The sequence below is a fragment of the Calliopsis andreniformis genome, chromosome 2, assembly GCF_051401765.1.
Source record: "Calliopsis andreniformis isolate RMS-2024a chromosome 2, iyCalAndr_principal, whole genome shotgun sequence".
Taxonomy (NCBI): Eukaryota; Metazoa; Arthropoda; class Insecta; order Hymenoptera; family Andrenidae; genus Calliopsis; species Calliopsis andreniformis.
The window spans coordinates 7,181,425-7,202,101 of record NC_135063.1 but is presented as its reverse complement, the minus strand read 5'-3'; the positions used below and the strand labels follow the sequence as shown (position 1 = coordinate 7,202,101).

At 40.8% G+C, this 20,677-nt stretch overlaps 1 protein-coding gene across 1 annotated transcript in view; it reads left to right on the top strand.

The window, feature by feature from the left end:
• Positions 1 to 1,762: 1,762 nt before the first annotated feature.
• LOC143188348 (uncharacterized) overlaps positions 1,763 to 20,677 on the top strand; it is a 36,501-nt gene continuing 17,586 nt past the window's right edge. The window contains exons 1-2 of the mRNA XM_076392555.1: positions 1,763 to 1,923; positions 6,638 to 6,765. Coding sequence (XP_076248670.1) covers positions 1,763 to 1,923; positions 6,638 to 6,765 — 289 coding nt within the window. The remainder of the gene's footprint in view (positions 1,924 to 6,637; positions 6,766 to 20,677) is intronic.

Below are 20,677 nucleotides of genomic sequence, written 5' to 3'. Positions count from 1 at the left end.
ACTAGTTTTATGCGAAGAATCGGTTTCGCTCCGACTCTACAACGAATTCGTTCCTATTCTGCAGTTCAGACTTTCCCCGTTTCGCCTCAACCCGTGAACTCTGCACGAAACGTCTTAGAACAATCCAAACTCTTATCATATACCCGCGGGCTAAAGTTTTCGTCTCTGACGCGGGTGAAATAAACGCGTGACGCTCAAATAAACTTCGCCCCCTTGGTCTGGTGACACGCGAAACTTTGAGAACATTTTGTGTATCGCGAACATCCGAATTCGAGGGTCCATACGGAGGAAATAATTTTCATGCGAGCAACTTTTCTGGCGGTGTGCCTGAACGCGAAAACATTTAGTTCTGCTGAAAGTTTGTGGTCTGTTTCCAATTACTCATTTACAGGCCCCATATTTATACGTAGTTGTCCTTGATTATTAAGTGGTAGATCTCAACGGATTTGCTGCTCCTTTAATTTTATAGGAGGTGGATTGTTAGCTATGCGTGTGAAAGGAAAAAGCTGTTGTCCTCCACTTCACCAGTTTAACAAGTTGCCATATGATTCAGATGTGGTTAACGTCATTAAATTTCAGTACTTGAGATCGATTTTTGGAGTAGCACTTACTAAACTGATTACGAGCTGTTTAGCTTAATGTAAGTTCCTTTATTACATCTTTAGTTACGAATTGTTGAATAATATTCAGTAATACATCAGGAAGACTTTCCTAATATATCACTCATTTGTTGCAACAATGACATAATTAAAAAATGATAATTGTTCAGACAATAAGACAATAACTTCATTTTACACAAAATTTCATTTTTCTATGCAGATAATTCTATGCTACTTTTTGTGTTTTATCATTATTGCAGGAATGAGTGATATGTAACAGAATATTTGGTCAGTACATTCTGATCTAATAAAAGATATTAAGAATAATGTACTAACAGGAATATTTAGCAACTGACTTTAAAGAGTACACGAAGAACCTTCTTTACCCTTAAACGGCTAGCAAAAAGATCCCTCCTGATTTAAGCTCCGAATACCACAAGATCACGAGGCTTACCTCGAACGAAATTCCCTATAACGAAAGGATATGTTACTCCAGTACATTCTACTAAAAAAAAGATCCCAAGGACTTTCCACGAGACCTAATAAAACCGTTGAAGAGTCCCTGCAACCTGTTTCAGTATCTCCAGAATCGCGGCTACGAAGTTCACGCTTCGGGTGGAGGCACTAACGCGCGCTTGTAAAGGGAGGGATTAAGAATTGTAAAGACGCGGTAGCATCTGGCTTTAATACGTACTCATTTTTGCAAGTTTCACGGGCGAGTAGTCACTAGAAGGAGCAGCTGCCGCGGGTCGAGGGCTCAGGATCCATAACTCAGATCGACGATCGGGGAATCTCGTCTCAGTCGTTGGCCGATGATCGCGCAAAAAGGAATCGCGTTTACGGGCACGCATGTACACGCGTGAACAGAGGACGAAGGCTCTTACATTAACGACAAGGACTGGCCGTGGTCCGAATAATCTGTAGAAACGATCTTCTTAACAGCCTATAGATCCTATCTCGGGGTGGTATATGTGACAGCGCCCTACGAGAACACTTACGCTCCTAATTATACGAGGAGGCACAGAATCCGGGCTTAAAAGCTTTATATATATAGAGCGGCGTGATGTATCGCGGGAACGTTTAGTAGCAACCGCGTTTACAAACACCAGCCGAACGAAAGCCAAAGATAATTGTCCTACATTTAGCTTCCCCGAGAATTATAGATGCCTTGGATACCGGGCATCGGTTTCACAAAAAGTAACTACGCGTTCCTGAGCTTTCCCTCCCTTCCGCCGATCGAAATAGCTGTGGATTGTTCCCTGTCAATGGGGGATCCCGTTGCATTTGTACGTTTCACGCCTTTGGATCTCTTCGTGATAGATTGGTACGTTGTCTTCAAATTGATGCTATTGATACGTGATAATGGGGGATGATCTGAGATTCAAACTAACACAACTCCTTTTTTGTTACTTCTCAATGGAGCAGAAATACAAATGTGATCACATATTTTTTTAGCAGTGTACTCAAAATAGTTTATATGTTGGTAGTAGGTTCCTGTTGTCCTAATAAAACATAGATGTAAATGGACGTATGAAACTCAATTTTGAAAGAAATGGACTTGGGTTAGTCTATCTCTTAGGTCTAGTTCTGTGGGAATATTATTGATGTCTAGATGTTTTAAATTGAAATTGTAAAGAAATACAACTAGCTTTGTCTATTTTCCTATTATGATTTCATAAAAAAGTTAATACAGATAGCATTTGCATGATACTTAAAGACCAACATTTTTAAAATATACATATTTTAAGATTACAAATCGTGCCCTATTACTTTTTCAAAAACTTTTAACTGCATGACTGTAATATACTAGTTATATTACCTACAAAATAATTTTAAATTTCTCTAGATTTAAATTTGGATAAAAATAGATTGTTCTTACGTTTCACACGTAAAGCAGAGAAAACATCCTATTACATTCAAGTAAGAAAGGAAAAGTAAATAAGCATAGGTTTTCCACATTTCCCTCGTAAGTGTTTAATTTTAGAAGTGTATTTACCTTCGTCACTCGTCGACTTAGCAAACGGCATCTGCTACTATGAATTTTCATTTTGGCATACCGACAAAAGTGCACGATGTAAGATGTTAGCATAGCAGTAGCTTATAAACCGAATGGTCCATATATAACTTCTGTCCGACAAGAACCTTATGCACGTCCAGCGATAATTAATAAATGATAACAGATAGTCGTAGAAAGTCGCATAAAATCCTTCACGTTCAGGTAAAATTACGAGAGACTGAATTAAAATGAAACTTGTTACCAGTGGGAGAGAAGAAAAAATTCGGTTTAATAAAACAAGAGACTCATTGTCAGCTCGCAACGCTGACTGAACTTCACTCACTTTCTACATCCATCAAGTTCACAAAAACTTTTCCAGCTAAAAACGCCGCCTTTCTCTTCATCCAGAATTCCACGGTGAAATCTCATTTTCAGTCCCATACCAGACCATGTGACATTCAGCAGGAAACATGACAAATATTATCTCACGGATTTCACCGAATGTTGCCCGGCGTGCTTCCGTAGGACTTCCATTCGCAATCCGTTCCGCGCGTCAATAGCAGCTGCCACTGGAACAGAGGAAAATTCCAAGAGCGTACTCTCTAAACCGGCTAATTGTGAAGTCGTCGGAACAGGTGCAATGCGATAACTCCCCCGCGCCGAAGGATAATCGCCAGGGGGATGCGATATCGTGAGGTTTGTTGGTCGTTCAAACTCATCCCAGGACCAAGACACTCGTATCAGACAGACGAGAGAAAGGGTATATAACAGGATCCAAACTTGGATGAAACTTTGGAGGAAAACTGCTCCTGCGGGACGCGTAAGTTGGGCTAATACACTCCAAGGATGTCACAAACGAAACTCATGACAGGAGCAATCTCGAAAGGCGCCATTGTGCTCGTTAATTCGGGCTAAACAAGCGTGCAGTACATTTTCGAAAAGATATCGCTCGACACGACGAACCACTCTTCCCAACGTCTATGTTGCGCTGTATGAAATTTGTAGATCTTATCTTGCCCGTCCTGCCCTTGCTGACTCCGCCAGGCCCCGGGACGCTTTTCATTTTAGTTGATAGCGGAACGCTGCGTGCGTTCTGTAATTTTTGTTCCGCCGTGTCGTGGCACAGTCCTCTTGTCGAGCAGTTTTGTACACATGTCCCCCGTGCTCTTTTATTCGTGAAATGGAGCGACGAAAAATTGGACTCGAGAAGAGGAAATTTGGCGCGGAACTTATTCCACGGGAAACCAGCGCGGAATTAAAATGTCTCGATTTTATTTTGATACCCATACGTGGGTATGAATTTCTATTCCGTACAATTGATTCGTTTTCTGTGAAGTTTGTTTTTCGTCGACGGCACCACGGTTTATTTAAATATTGCAGTTGGCTGGGTAAATTTTGAAAGACGGTTGGATACTTTTTTAATGGAGTGGGATATGTACCATGGTTTATGTGTTTTTGAGTTTAGAGTGACTTATTTCAAACTGTAGATTCACGGTTGAATAATTGAAACACGAAACTGATAGGGAATTAATTTCATCCTTATTGTATTAAGTAGTATATATTTTCACCGCAAGACACATCGAAGATAAAAGAGCTAAATAGATTATTTAGAGTAGTAATTTACAATTATTCATGCTGCATGTTGTACATATCTCTAATGACATCAGGAGGAACTTGTTCTGTTCGAGCGGTCAGATCGTAAAAGTAGAAAGATAGCCCAAGGATAATCGTAGAAGATGAAACAAATTACCTTTGACTGCAGTCGAATCAATAAACGAACTTCTCTTGAGCAATAACTTTTTGACATTTCTGATAGTTGCTTATCTGTTAAGCTGAGTGGAACATGCAGCTACAGTCAAATACCGAGAAATAAACTTCCTCTGAGCAAGCGTCACAACACGAGGCACAATAAAATTTATCTAATTTACAACATCGAGAAGAAACGTTCCGAAAGATTCAGAAACACGTTCACGTGTCTCCGTTATAATAAAAAAAAAAAAACGCATTCTCTTCCGCTTTGATCGTTGTCATAAAAATATATAACTGTTCAGAGATGAGGACTCTCCCCACGATCAGCGTACAATTAATTCGAAACCCTCGACGTTAGACGTAACATACGAACACCCATCTTCGCTTTCGTCGCTCTGACGATTACCTACTTATCAGAGGCATCGAACGACACAACAGATACGTATGGCCTGGGAATGGATAAAAAAAATAGAAATACCGAATGTAGAATGTTATCTGATTCGTAATACCCGCGGGACCGGTATTTATCACGAGCCCGAATGCGCGCGTACTTTCAAAGCAGTGAAAAAGAGCCGTGATAGCGGTGTTGCTGACGGAACAGGTAATTTGAAACGTGGACGCGTGAACACTAGCTCCAGGGTTTGAAAAATCTTCGTCGGTAACCAATTTGTCGTTAACTCCAGACTCTGTTGACTCTCGAGCCGCTCGGGATGCTTGTTCAAGCAACGCGCGCGGCGTCTCCAAAGTTTATCCGATTCACGGTGGCTTCGAAGATGCTTCCCTCTTGAACAACAATACGCTAGCGTGCGTCGGAAGACGATGGGGACCACTCGAGAGAACGATACATCTGGGGTCGTCTGAAAGGAGAGTAAATTTGATGATCTGTAACGTCTCGACTGTGAAACACTGAATCCGATTTCTCTTATGAATGTCCATCGTGAAGATATTCCTCTAAAATCGCTTATAAGTGACGGTAGAGAAAATTTAATGTTACAAACAAATGAAATTACCTTTCGAGGGATTAGCCTAGTATGAATTTATCGTCCTAGTATCGTATATGTGATTTGATTAGTTGAGGAACAGTACAAGTCCAAATTAACCATTACCAAATAATCTCAAAACTATATCTAGATCCTACAGCCAAAGTATAGGATGCAGATACATAAAATTCACAGAAATACATATTTCTTGGGACTATCAACTGTCTAAAAATGTACTTTTCGGATTTGTACTGTTCTTTAACTCACCGCTTGATACAACCAATTTAATTTCGCTCATATTTTCCCAGTTTCTCAAATTCAAACTTCTTCCCCAACAATAGGACTCTGCTTTCCGATCTAAGTTTTGCAACTCGAAATTTTTTCCACTTTCCACCAGTGTACCTCTGTAACAATAAGAAAGCCAGCTAGCTTCCCTGTTACTTTGATCGGGAACGCAAAAGGAGGAAACAGAGAGGCGTCTCGTGGGTAGAAAACCGTCGTCGTAACGGAGTCTGCGTGCAGCAACGACGACGACACTTAGGGAAACGGCGAAGACCGAACAAGAGGATGGAGTCGACTTGGTGGGGGTAGATCAGAGGGAGAGGATGGTGGCAGCGAAATCTGGCCTCAGTCGTGCGCGACGCGCCATATGCGGTGGACCATTTGTCAAGGCGCTCACAAAGGCCAATAATCTCGCGTGACACGTGTGATTCCCCGATAAAAAGTGTCACGTGCTCGGTGCGCGCACCCCTCTACGGCGACCAGGACGCGCCCCCCACCCCGGGAAACTTGGCGGAAAAAGTTTTTCCCTCGAACAGGGGCAGGCAATTTCGTTCCCAGCGGTGATCGGAGAACAGAGACCGAGAGGACGATATTTTCCTCGCGACTGACCCGTGCAGAGGGAACTAATCTTCAGGAGGGCCAGTGTGTCGGGCCGCCGAAAAAAGGGCAAGAGGGTGGAAACGGTGAAATACTTTCGGCGCGTTGGACCAACAAGCTTCGCTTTTTTCGAGGTGCTCCTGCTTGAACGAAGACCGATCGAACTTCCATGGGGGAAAGTTTGGACGGTGTCCTGGACGTGGTGTCGCTGCCAAATGTAAAAGCTTAGCGGAGAGTCGGGCAAGATTGAGAAGGTGGTGTTGCGCGGCGACCGCGCGGGGGTGAGAAAGGAAAGGCGCCTTTTCTCCTGGATGAACAGACGGAGGTCTGCGGTGGTAAACGAGGGGCCGAAGTGAAACGAAGATTTACGCTGAATGATAATTAAATCGATCGAGCGGAGGCTGACGTTGAACGTATTACATTGATGCATGAAGGACTTTCGGAGCAATTGATGCGCGAGTGTCTGGCTTCCTGACGCGATCTCGATCGACAGCCGACGAGGATCTCGTTAAGGAACTGTGCTTTTGGAGCGGGAAGAATTTATGGTGCACGATCAGGTCAGGTAAGCTGCAAAACACCGTATATAGTTGCTAATTTTATGCTCGGGAAAATTTTATCGCGTGCGTCGGGAGCGGCTGGCCGAGAAATTTATTCAAATTGAGTTGTCGAATTTTTCTACTCCTGCGCGCGCGACAGGTGACGCCAATGCAATTTGAATGCTAAAGAGACACGACCATTGATGCACTTAACTGTCTCGCATTAAGAAGCACGTGTCCCGCCGACTGGGAATCGAATCGAAATATCGGACTTCGACCTAGCGAGATTATCCGAAATCAAGGTCGTATCATCGACAATTCATTGTTATTGATGGGGGAACTACATTCAAACGAGGGCTATTTATGCTCTTTAATTGTCCTTTCGTTTTAACGCACTAGCAGCTGGTAGATCTACTAAAAGTGTATTTTAGAAGCTTAAAGTTCCTAGTGAAGATCTAACACGCGTGTGTGATGTTTTCTTTAGAGGTATCGAATTCGTAGGTACAGAAAAATAACAATGCTATTCTCGTGAGCTACATAAAAGTTTGGCGCTGATCTATTGTATCAATTCGGGGATTAGCCCTCTTTTCCACAATATCTAGACCACAATGGAATAGCCAGCTTATTTAACCACCGTAACACGCGTACCTACAATGCTGAGGAAACACACAAAGTGTACTTTCCGGGAAATTCGCACACCTGTTGGTAGGAATGCTAAGAAAGACGTGATTCTTCATCCCAGCGTTGATCCATCCTATGTAACGCTCTCGTTGATACTTTTGTCCACGGAGTGGTTCGGAAGCATATGGTCAAGTTTTTGGGGTTCATTGTATTCACTTTGATAATGGAAAGAGGTCATGTGCACAGCGTGATGAAAAAGAAACGGGACATGAGATGATTTCCTTTATTGTACACGCAGACATTCTTCATGGTCAAGTATTGGGTGCAGGGTTGATTAATGCAGTTTTCTTTGTCGTTGCAAGAAGTATTTATACGCATGAATAGGGTAGAAAGTTTCTCTTACAACGTTACAGTTCTGTTACTACGCCTCCTTTCGATTTACAAAATTTCAAACATGCAAAATTGAACTTTCTACTTATTACCTCAAGTAATAATTAATTACATCTTTCAGATCTGGTGCATATTATAATATACACTATTTTACTATTTTAATATATAAGTTAAAATATTAAAACTATTTGTAAAATTGTAATATACAATTATGTATGCGGCTTTTATTTATTTTTTTGTTTTGTAAAAGTCAGTTTTGACGAGATTAATCATACAGTAATTATGCAAATATGCATTATCCAAGTTTATTCTTAATACATTTACTTATTGTAACAAAAATATGTTAGTTTTGGAAACTTAGTCTCTTTCCAGAAAAATGTAACACATAACAATGGACCATACTACATTTTTAACACCATCATGACAGCTTGATGTTATACTAACGTCATTGTAAGTGATTTTCGAAACTAGCGGACGTCAAAATATTAATACAAAGCCATGAAAAAATGGAGAATAATTTTCTTATAATTTTCCCTCATTCTTCGCCAAATCTTAAAGTAAAAAAGTTATCTTATTTTAAAATAAAAAGTTGCCTATTGTAGGGTTAAAGTAAACACTAGATCAAAGCATAAAGTACTTGTCAAACTATCTCGTATTCTAATTTCCAGTTTTATTTCTTAATACACATTCGCTCATAGCTGATGATAAAAAAAAGTCGCATAGAATGGATCAATAAAATAACACTAACAGTAGTACACACAACCACTCCAAACCTTCGATCGCCTATCTGTGAATCACCCTGTACAATCACGGTCCGCCGCCGTCTAAATGCAGCCGAAAAAAAGCAAAAGAGACTCTACGGCCAATTTTCCCTCCGATGCGTGAAATAACGTCGAGATATAAATTTGGCAAAAAAAGCGAGAGAGAAAGGGAAAGAACCGCTGGCGAAGGGAGCGAGAGGGAAAGGACAGAAGGTAGAGGAGCTGGGGTATCGCGCGTTACCCACATTCTCGCGATCCATCGATCACACGGATTTACCACGCGGCCAGTGTTTCGCGTCGAACGTGTTTTATATTTAGCCACGGCCCATTGGCTGCCGCGTTATCAACGCCGCTCGCATTAAGGCGGGGAATAATTAATTCGCGGTGCCGATTCATAGATTACAGGGCCGCGGACGTTAATATTTAGAGGAACGGGATTGAATTCCAATATCCCGCCGCGGACTCGATCGTGTCTCATTAAACAGCCACCGGAGGCAATTAAGCATGACTAACATATTTGTAGCGGCGGATGAATGGAGCAAAACCCGCGAGCCCGTGACTACGACCCCGATCCGAGGGTAAACATCGGGTCGCATATGCGAGCAGTTTAAACGTTCATATGTTACCCGTGGCCGCCAGTGAGCTCACCGTCCGTTTCGTTCCTGGAATCGATAAATCGTGTTTTTCGTATCGAGCCTCAGCCGAGGCTCGACGGCCTAGAAAAGTGCTGGTGTCAGTCTTCTCGTTGGCCTAACGATCTATCGGCCCACCTGTCTCTGGGGTTAACGATCTCGCCAACTTGGACGCGCTCTGGGCAGCACGCCCGCGTCGCGACGCCACGAGTGACACGTCGCGCGATGAAATTGTAAATGGCCCCGTGGGACGAGCCGCGAGACTCGAGACTCTAAGTACCGCGCGATGTAGTTCCAGACGGGGGTGAAAGTTGCTCGTGACCATGGAACAGCCGACACTCGACCGACGGTAAAAATATAACCCTCTGGCCCGACGACTGTGTTACGCGGGAACTATGAAGCTAGTGGGTGCTTTGGGGTATGGGGAAAGTTTGGAAAAGTGTGCGAACATTTGAAATGAAAGAGGTTTATCGGGAGGGGTGGTTGAGAAGTACTATTGGGTGGGAGTGTCTGGACATTTTGGTGTATAGGGAGAAATGTGTAGAAAGGTCTGGGATTTTTGTAAGTAGAGACAGAGTTTGTTAGTAATTTTGTTTTTAAGTGATAGTATTTAAAGTTCTTGTGCAAGCAAGTAATAGGTATTTTTAAAATACCTTCTTTAGATAAACATATAAAATCGCTTTGAAATTCGCTAATAAAATTCAGTGATGTGTGTATACATACTTATTTGACTTGACTAAATATTGATGCAGGATAAATAGTTATAGATACCTCAAATAAAAATTAATTGTAGAGACAGGGGATAAATTTTGTTCGCCTAAATAACAATCTGTCTAATAAATTCCAGAAGCAGAGCGTTTTATTATGCCTACTATCGGTGATAATAGCGCGCAGCTGTTCTGGCGCTCTCGTTGCAGAATCCACAAACGAAATGCATAAATGTCTGTCGTGCTCCACTTTTGATAATATTTGTGCCATATTTTCTGAATGGTGCGTATCGCTCGTATCAGTGACTAAAGCTGATCGAATTTACTCGAATATTCTATTTTATAACGAACAGTACAAAACAGAACGATTTACAAACCATGGTTGCTCGAACTCCTTTTCTTATGAATGCCTTTTGAACGCCCTCGAACTCTATCTATGGAATTTATGAATTATTCATAATGTAATTCTTTACTTCTTTTTCTGTGAGTGCATCTCATAACAGTCAAAATATTTAAACTATAAACTAATGAATCTATGTGTAAAAATTCTATAGCATTGTGTGGATACTATTTATAGGAATCCTGTATAGTGTATTTATACATTATTTATGATGCTTCACTCTGTTTTTAGTGGGTACGCTTTTAAATGCCATGAAACGTGTAAACGATGAACTTAAATAGATATGAATAATACATTAGACAAATAGAATAAAGAAATGTACAAGTTCGAATATATGGTATACTAATATATTACATATTAAACGTATAGTATGTAATTAACATTATATCCTGCATTAATGTATAGAATAATTAAAAGGTACTAGTTCGTAATTTGTGCTTCATAGCAAATGGCTTAATATAATAACAATAATTTGTAAAACATGTAAATTTACATATTCTAGTGTTTGAACAGTAGTAAATCGAATTAAATGAAACAATAATTTTTAATGAAAACATTCAAATCTTCCCTAACAGGGTGATTTCAATAAACGAATGTTTGGTACGATACATAATACCTCAAAAGCTGTGGCTAACTAATTAGCCAATCAAACAGCTTATTAATTAGCGACCATACGTCCCACATGATGACTGAGTAGCTATTAGCAGACGTTCGTATTACTAATACCCTCGGGTGACACAAAATTCAACCTATTGCATGTTCTGCATCGATTTTCCATAGATTGATGCACGCTCAGGCAGATTACTAGATACCCTGTCAGGGTGCATTAGCCAGATCGATTGATATTAATGTTTAAACATTAATATACTTTTATTGTCGTAAACTCATTGTAGAGGAATGGAACGACGCAATAATTCTTCTATGTCGAGATTGAAATCAAGTTAAATATTCTTTATTATATTTTCTGCGTTAATATGGATTATAATGGCGTGAAAAATCGTTGATTGAAATTATCGACGAATTTTTATAGAAAAAAGAAAGGCGATAATCATATTTTCGGCGGATAATTCAAAAAGGTGAACATTATTTTGCTGGAATTGAGAATATCCTGCAAACTATAACTTCCGTTTTTTTTTGTGCAAATCGTTTTATCCATCGAAATTTCCATATTTTCACTCGTATTTATTCAGTCATAAATATTTATTTCAAAGCTGAGTTTGAGTCAAGTTAAAAGCTAGTCAACCGTATTCACTAACTAAGAACAGTTTCTGCTTTACGAATTTGCAATCCAAGTCACATTACGTAGGTAACGTGTGCAGTATTGTAGGACTGTTACGGAGGACCTAAACCACTTAAGTTACAATTAGAACCGTAACTATCTGCCATTGGGCGGGTGAATCGTGGTTCACTTAAGTATAAGCGCTATTTCTATGCAGCTAAAAAGGGTGGTCAATTCTCCTGTGCTTAGCACGTATAATCTGTATGGAGTAAGTTATTTGAAATTATCATTTTAATATTAGTAGGTATTATTGTAACTAAGGAAAAATAGATGAGAAAAGAATTAGATATTTAGTAAAGGGAACACTGCAAAGAGATACACACTTATATGGTTCTTTGATGAAAGCATTATGGTTTAATATGAGGCTATTGTAGTTCCTTGCAAGAAAAATAAGACCTTCTAGAAAAGAAGTAGCTGACTAGTTCACCAGAATTAACACAGCAATTCAGTTCTTGAAACCTTCTAAAATGCTCCAAATTGGGACATTCTTCACCATGTCATTTAAGCTGGTACTCATATGTTCTGCATGGTGTACAACTATGTCACATACCACAACCACACGAGATTTCTCTGCAAATATGCACAGGACGCACCTAAAAGGTGTTGCAAAATTTATAGATGCACTGTGCATTTCAAGAAGACAAAGGACCAGCTACATATAGGACGCGAACCATTTATTTTTAAGATACATTCGGTTTAAGCTCCAGTATGAATTATATTACCAAATGTTATGGTGCAGATAAGAATGACGTGTAGGTTCAGCATAAATCTCCGAAAATCGTAAAAATACATAATACACGGAAGCAATATGAGACTATTTCAATCAAATGCATTAAAACAACCAGTAAAATTTACCATCTAAAATTTTCCGAGAAATTTCCTCCCACTGAACTCACTAATTACTACCTACATACCAAAAACCCTCTCATCTTCCACCCAATAAAACCAAACCCTCAAAAAGAAATCTGCCAACACCTTCGAAACGCCCCAGCACCGATAACCATCAGTAGCTTCTCTAAAATAATGTAGACGTATGAACATGAAAAAGAAGAGCATGTCTAGGACGATGGCACGATAACGCTTTGACGTCCCACATGGTCGGTTCATCGCGACGCTCCGCGCCAGACCGATCTGATATAAAATTCGTTCACACGAGCCCGGTAAAAAGCAGCGAGGACACATAAGACCTCGGTAGCCGAGATACCACCGCGTCGAGGGTGTCGCGTCTGCCTTGTCGGGGTTGGCCGACGTGGTAGGGAGAATCCAAGGGTCGGAGGGAGGTGGAACGTGCGAAATAATCTCTCTTTTCCGCGAATAAAGTGGATACGAGAAGGTGGGCTCTCATTAGTTTCCGCTGGCCGTAAGTCTCGCTGGCAAGATGCACGAGCTGGTATTATTCTTGGCGGGAATAGCGGATCGTTAGGTTTAATCGTGCGGGCGTTTTCGTCGCGAACGGCACAATCAGCCGCGAGTAATCCCGCGCTCTGGCGAAGTCAATGTGACGGGAAGGGCGAAGAAGGAGAGAAAAAAAGAGAGGTGATCAGTTGAGGGGGAACAGGGGGATAAAAGCGACGGAAAACGCCTCGCCGCCTTTCAGGTCTAATATACAAAGAGACCCGATACAACGGAGCACTTTTCTGCAATTTCGGGGCGAAAGAGATTGCGACTGGTCGACGCACAATGCGACGTGAACGTCTTTCTCCCGTGGCGCCTGCCGCTCCACTCGACGAGATGATTTCTTGCACTTTCCACCGCGTCACGCTGGGAAAGATATCCCAGAAGTCGCTTGCTATCGGCGGATGACCACCGACGGGGACTGAAATAAGGCGAAGGGAGAGCCACGACGATAAATCTTGCGTTTCCCGTGTTTTCATTCAGCCACGATAAGTTGCTGGCGAGTGTAGCTGCCACTGAGCGCGTTTACGCGGATTAACGATAATGGAACATCGTGTCGCGGCTGTTGAAGGAGCTGTGCTGTCTGAATGAGAATTCTGGATGAAATTTTTACGCTTTGATCGTGGCGGGAATTACCCCTTCTTAGGGTTGCTTCCTTGCCACGAGTTTGCTTCCTCCCTTAGGACGTCTCGCAAACTTGACTGTTGCAGAGCATAATCGTCTTACGCGTTATTAATTCGACGTTAATCTTTTGTACTTCGTGACTGTTCGCGCATCGTGCCCCCTTGTGCTGTGGATTACAGTGGGAGGCGTTTGCTTCGTCTAATATTAGAGTATGGTTCATGGGATTTTTGGAACTTTAGATAAGTTTGAGGATCTTTCATGCGAATGTTGGGAGTTTGTATTGAATTTTTACTGAAGTTGTACTGGCTGAGAAAAGTTATTCTGATTCTGAATAAACACCCTTTTACTTCTGGAAGATACTTTAAAGTACCACTTACATTAAAATGCGACCCCCAGCGGAATATACTTAGCACCTGAGTGCTACTTATTAATTTTAATTCTTTATGGAAGGTGCCATAAGATTCTTCTGACATTAAGCGTCAAAGATAGCACATTGAGCTACACAAAGAAGAGCAAACAGATTCGTTATCAGTATACTACAGCAGTACGTATACATTAAAAATGTATACATTAAAAACCTCCATTACCATCAAGTGACCAAGTCTTCGTAACTTTCTTTATTGAACTTTACCATGAAACCTCCATTGAAACCTAAAACTCTTTGAACGAACTTTCAAACTCGAATTTCCATTAAAAATTTTTCGTCCCGCGCTTTAGTAAGAAACTAAAAGATTTGCACAATCTAATAGTCCATTTTCAATTTAATTCAACAAAAATTTTCGACACAATTCCTCTCTGTGAATCGAGTACATCGTGATGTACGAAAGAAATGGTTTTTCTCTGGTGCCCGACGTATTGCGGCTAAAAAATGATACGTCCGTTATCAGCAATTGACGCACCCTTTGATTCACTCCCAGTCGATAAAACTATTGTTCGTTCTTTGCACTCTGTGAGAGTCATGACACAGGGATACAGAGAATCGTATCGCGTCCGTTCAGTCGCGTGTCCCAATTCGCGAATTGTCGGACATGTTTTAGCGGAATTTGATGGAAGCTGGTTTCGTCCAGTCAATACGACTCCCGACGAGTAATTAAAAGTTCCTTCGCTTTATAGAAGTATCCGACCATGGTAGTGTGTAAATTAAATCGGCCGAGAAACATTCGTGAAAAGTTACGCACTGTTTGCTGCGATTTCGCGTTTACATTTACAGAAAGTTTTTTAAACAGCCACTCGAGGCAAAATGAAACGCTTGTTACGCGATGCACTGCACATGGCAATTTCAAAGTTCTGCCAACTACATAGCATATGATAATGTCAGAAAATTCTGGAGCATGAAAACCTGGATAACACATCTATAAATTATTATGAACATATAAACATATAAACTATTTTGTATGATAGATTCATATTTAAAATCATTGATATTTTTAATTGAGTGTCTAGTGTATTCCTGATTTTTACCTGAACTACTTTGCGCATGAAGGCAGGTAAACAGTAAAGAATTCATAATATTCATGTATGCAAAATTTGTGCAATGACCTGAAACTTCGAGCTGACCATTTAAAAAAGATCACTTTGCTTACAGTGAAAAGGGTTTTATGTTCCACTAAATCTTTAAGAACCAGCGCGGTTTTAAAAAGCGTTTTACGACTTTTCTGCATTTCCGTGTCTCGGTGACTCTGTCTGAAAAAGTTTCATAACTAAATTTTCTAACGGGCAAGGAAGTTTATTGCGACGAGCGGCGTCAGCGTCAGTTCATTCCGATTATCAGCAGGACTTTCCTTTTTTCTATTAAACCCCTCAAGTTTTTATCGAGTTACGCAAATGGTCCGTAACGGAATACATTATGCCATCGCTTTAAGAAAAGGAAAGATGTCTCGAATATTCGTTTAATATTTCGCGACTGACAATGAATGATAATTTAAATTGACACGTGTCACCTTTCACTCTAGATATTTCAGTCGCGACTACTTTTTTCTTTACATAATTTTATCTTTCGGTAACTTGTAGGAAGTCAATATTTTAGCACGACAGTTGAAAGCATTTTCATGCTTTCTATGAAATTTTAGAAACGTTGATTCTCATTTTTAAAGAAACCAGAACCTTACCTAAACATCAAATCCACAGGATCTAAATGAAATGAATTCTTACATAAGTTTTTGATAAATTAAAACTCTTCATGTACCAGGGATTAGAACGCAATTTTTATTTGATCAATTTCAGAAATCTCAGAAACTTTGATTCTCATTTTCAAAGAAATCGAACCTCACCTAAATTTCGCAAGACTTACAGGATTTAAACAATAAATTAAAATCCTTCACGTACCAGGGATCAAAACGCAATTTCCCTCCCAATCGGGAGGCCCATTCAAGAAGATTCAGAACTCGATCAATCGCTCCCCGCGTATCGCCTAAATAGACGCGCTAAGGCACGAATGCCAATAAATATTCCCGAATCCTTGCTAACGACCATTCGGAAGAGCTACAAACGGCACGAAATTCCGAGAGGATCCCCATCACGCTATCATAGACTTTTCGATGGAAACGAGGGGGAACGAGGGTCCCAGAACGACAGGGAGCAGCTTTCGCGTGGATTTCGGGTGCGCGCATCTAATTGCACCCGCTGATTTATCGGCCGCGAAGTGGTTTCAGGGAGACGCGACGGGGGACCTGCCAAAACGCGCGATAAACGACGAAGAGGAGACAACCTGACGTTGGCTAGCAGACCTAGGCCCGAGGAGGCGAGAGGGTGGCGCAATCTGGTCGGTAGCCGTGTGTAAACTGTCGGTGAATCATGGGTGTTGAGACGTGGACCGTGTAAACGCGGCTTGCTCGTAGCCGGAACGGCACTTAACAATTGCTTAAAATAACCAGAACCGCGCGGACAGTTCGGTGGAAATCGTGTTTCATCGGTCCTTTTCTGCGGGCGAGCCCAGGCCACGAGGGCCATCCAGAATCGGTCGGAGGAAAGAAAGCTCGGGGAATGGACGCGGAATTCGCGTTTTAAAGCGAATGCAAGGGAAAAAAGGAACGGGAGAGTGGGTTTCGAGGAGGATAAATAAACGCGAAACACGGACCGATACGAGGAGAGAAACGAGCGGGAGCGCGGGGACGCGAGAGGAGGGTGCGTGTAAGGGGTTCCTGGCGAAGAGGGTAAATAACGGGGAGGGAAATCGTGAGGGAAGGAGAGAGAGAGGAAAGTATCTGGCGAGTGGTTGCGCATAACGCAGGGCCAGCAGCTGCGGGAGGTCTACGCTCATTTTAGGGAGCCCCTTACGAGAAGGAAAACAGTGTTACACGATATCACGTGAATATATTATTCCGACAGCGAGGTCCTGTCTCTTCTTTTCTTCTCCCAGCCGGCTCCGATGATCGTTAAAAGAAAACAGACGCGTTTAGTCTTCGGATAGTTATAGTGGGCGACTGCTAGAAACTAATGCGTTCGGAATCTGGGACGAAGGGAGCCGTGATGGGATTCGGAGTGTCTTCAGACGTTTTGATTGAAGATCCAAGCTGAAGAAGTTTGAAAATGTTTTGCGTGAATGGTGTAGCTAAGAGGGTATTACTCTCTGTTTTTGGTGAAGAGAGAAGTGTTGTACCGCTGCTGGTTTAATATGTTTTTTATGTCCCTGATCAGAGACGTACTTTAGGAAGTTTTTTGAGGGAAAAAGATGAGAGTAAATAATTTGAGGTTTTAGTAGAAGTCTCTACCATGTGTTTACTGCATTTTTATATTCTTTCCTTTGATACACACGATATAAATGATCATACAGATCTAGCAAAAGTCTCCTGAATAAGCTTAAATAAAGTAGACATTTGTGGGATCTGTTATAGACTTTTGTAAAATTAATAAATGTAGCTTGACTATAGTCAGTGCAGCACTGTTAAATCTACAAAGTCCACTCTTACTGTTTCTGTTAAATACAGGCCTGTTAGAGTACTTTTGAAAATTCTACAAAATTCTTGAATAACGTCATCTTAACATTTTTTTCGTTAAGGTATCTTTACAGTCAAATCCTATAAGAAAAAAGAATGCTTTAGATGGTGTGTTGCCATTGCGTTGACCATTCTTAAGTCTATTTCTACTCCAGATATTAACACCTGTTCATAAACATAAGCACAAAAGTGACTCTCAACAACACATTTAGAAAATACCTATATGAGGCTTACTCGTTCACAGTCGACGACATTGTGGAGGTGTTAATGTTATTTGCAGGGACATAAGTAGAAATTTATACCGCTTTGAATTGGAGGGGACTACTCGAGATAACATTGAATACTGTTCGCGAAGGAAAGAAAAGAAAGAACTAGGGAATAAGTGCGTGCAGCTTTATGGAAGATCCCCCGCGATAATAAGCGCATTGTGCCGAGAAAATATAACGGAAAGTAAGTTGGTGTAATCTTTCTGATGGCCTATTTTTCCATGGCAACTGTATCTTCCACACCCGCAAAATTGCATTAATTCGTTTCTTCCTGCGCATCTCTTTTTTCCCTGCAAATTGCTACAACATTACCACCACGTTATGACAGCGGAATTTTCTATCGTTTTCTTACGAATAATCGTATTAAAAACTTCTTCCAACATCGTTGCCCGTCTTAGAACGAAACTGTACAGTATCGCGAAATTAGCAAGTTGAACGGACTAATTAACCATGGGAATTAATTACATTCTGTCGGTCGGGATTGTTCATCGTTGATTACTCGGTTCTCGGGGCGAGCACGCGCGCGCTCTAGAGCACGAGATACAAATACGAAGTTATTGTTTGTCATCGCAACAGCTTCGTCCATTTAATTATTCTGATTTAATTATCATCGCTCGCTTCGGAATATTCCTCCAAGGAACGAAGTGGCGTCACGCGATCCTATAGGATTACATTGCACAAGGCAACGATAGTTCCGGTTCGCATTTTCATGAAAACAGGATTACACCGGAACTTATTTAACTTTTCAGCAACGACGGGAAATTCAACTTGCTTCGAAGGTGCCCCATAATACAGCCACTCTAAGGACGAGATAACGTGGCAATGATAAATCTCGTTTTGTGAGCTTCATCGATCTGCAAATTAACGAAGAGACTGTCTTGTTGTGTTAACATTTAACAGGGAACTTGTCTATGTCACGACTCCAGAATTCTATAAAACAAAGATAGTGTAATCGATCATACAGATTATGGAAATTATTTAGATCGTAGGAGGCGATTTCAAAGATGGAAAGTCGTAAAATAATGTCACCCAGATAGCACACGACGTCTGTTTTATGTCAATTTTATGTCTGAACATTTTACGACATAATTTGAACGTCTTAAACACTTCTGAAATTTACGTCCATACGACGTCTAAAGACTTACGCTTTTGGACATCATAAAGACTTACGTTTTTGGACATCATAAAGACTTCTTATGAATGACCTTTAAGACGTTCCAACTTTGAACTTTGTAACTTTGAACCTTTCAAAGACCTCTTTTGGACATTTCTAAGACTTTACTGGATGTCTTCAAGACGTTTCTGAAACATCTGTATGCTATATGGGTAACAATATATGTATAAAGATACTGTGACATAATTATACTTTCCATAAATCCACATATACAGTTACTTATGAGATATTATCCGATTCAAAGAAAAACAAACAAAGCAAAAACATTAAACAAAAAAAGAGGGTTAAAAACGATCTCAGACGTCTCACAGCGACCACAGTAGATTCAGTAATTTGTCATAGATCATTACTCGTAATTTTCATCCGACGACAAAACTGCATCTCGAGGGTAACGCGGAGAATTTGCATTAAGGAGATCCAGAACACTTTTCCCCTATAACGTCGTTCCGGATCATTATTTTTCAGCCGTGGGTTGCATCGTCATTTCTGCGCTTCTGCTCCTTTTTCCTCGGTATTACAGTGTCCCGCGGGGAGTCACTCGACGTTTCCCTTTTTCTTGCATATTAAAGCTCGGTTAAAGAATCGGTTACACACAGGTAGAACGTGGATTTCAGTAACCCTGACTATTACCGGTTTCTTGCGACCATGGGAGGGTTTTTAGCCGCTTTAAACTGTCTCCTGTGAGAAGCAAAGCCGTGCTCCGCGATAGTATAGAATTACGCGGGACAAAAGCGAACGCTTCGCCATGCATTTTCATGAAAACAGGATTACAGCTGAACTTATTTAACTTTTCAGTAATCGCGCGCCCCTTGGCTTTGAGCGCCCTTTAAGCGAGACGCGCTCCAGCTAGTCAGCTACGCGATAGTGCGAGATTGCGTTACATTCCGTGGAACAGAACCCACTTGCTACACTTTCGGATAAGTGGGTACTAGGGCTTGCGATCTCGCGATAAGACAACGACGGGGATATTTATGACGAAACTGTAATTGGAAAAATAGAGTTTAGTTTCGTTGTTACGCGCGGGAAGGGGAGACACTGGGAAAATTGAATACCTCCCGTGTTTTGGCAGATTTTACTGTGACTTTGTGAGAATTGTATTCTCGAAGAGAGGGATAAGGAGGATTTACAAGTAGCTTGTAGTCTTTGGAAGGGAATCTTGGAATTTGTTACAAAATGAAGATCAGACTTGTCTTACATTTTATAAAAGATTGTACTCCACAAACATATCGACTTTGAAGTACATACTGCTTCACAGAAATATGGTTTCTTTATATTTAACAATATTTTAGCTACTACGCAGCTTCGACAATTTGTAAGTTTTATGATATTTCAGGATATAACATTTCTTTTTAATACAATATTTTTCAAAATTGGCGAAGTTGTGATTCTTTTAATAAACGTGTGTCCAATATTTTTGCCAAAAGAAACTTCGTAAAAAATGTGAGAAAATCGGTAACTCACAAGTCTGGTCCTCCACTTGTTACTGAAAAAAAGAGTCTTATTGTTAGTCATGTTGGACAAATAAGAAAGAGGAAGTAAAAAAAGATTTTATTGTTGAAATTTTATTACTGAACCGACTGTTGTAATATGCAGTTTAAAGCAGCCGTGAGAAAGAATTAAGTAGTTTACTGTGCATCTCATAAAGTTGGTGTACCTATAAGCCACGTTGGTATTGCCACTGTTTACAACTTTGGCTAGGAAATACTTTTTTATTACTTTAACTTAAGCTCAAATGTACTAATTTAAATATTAGA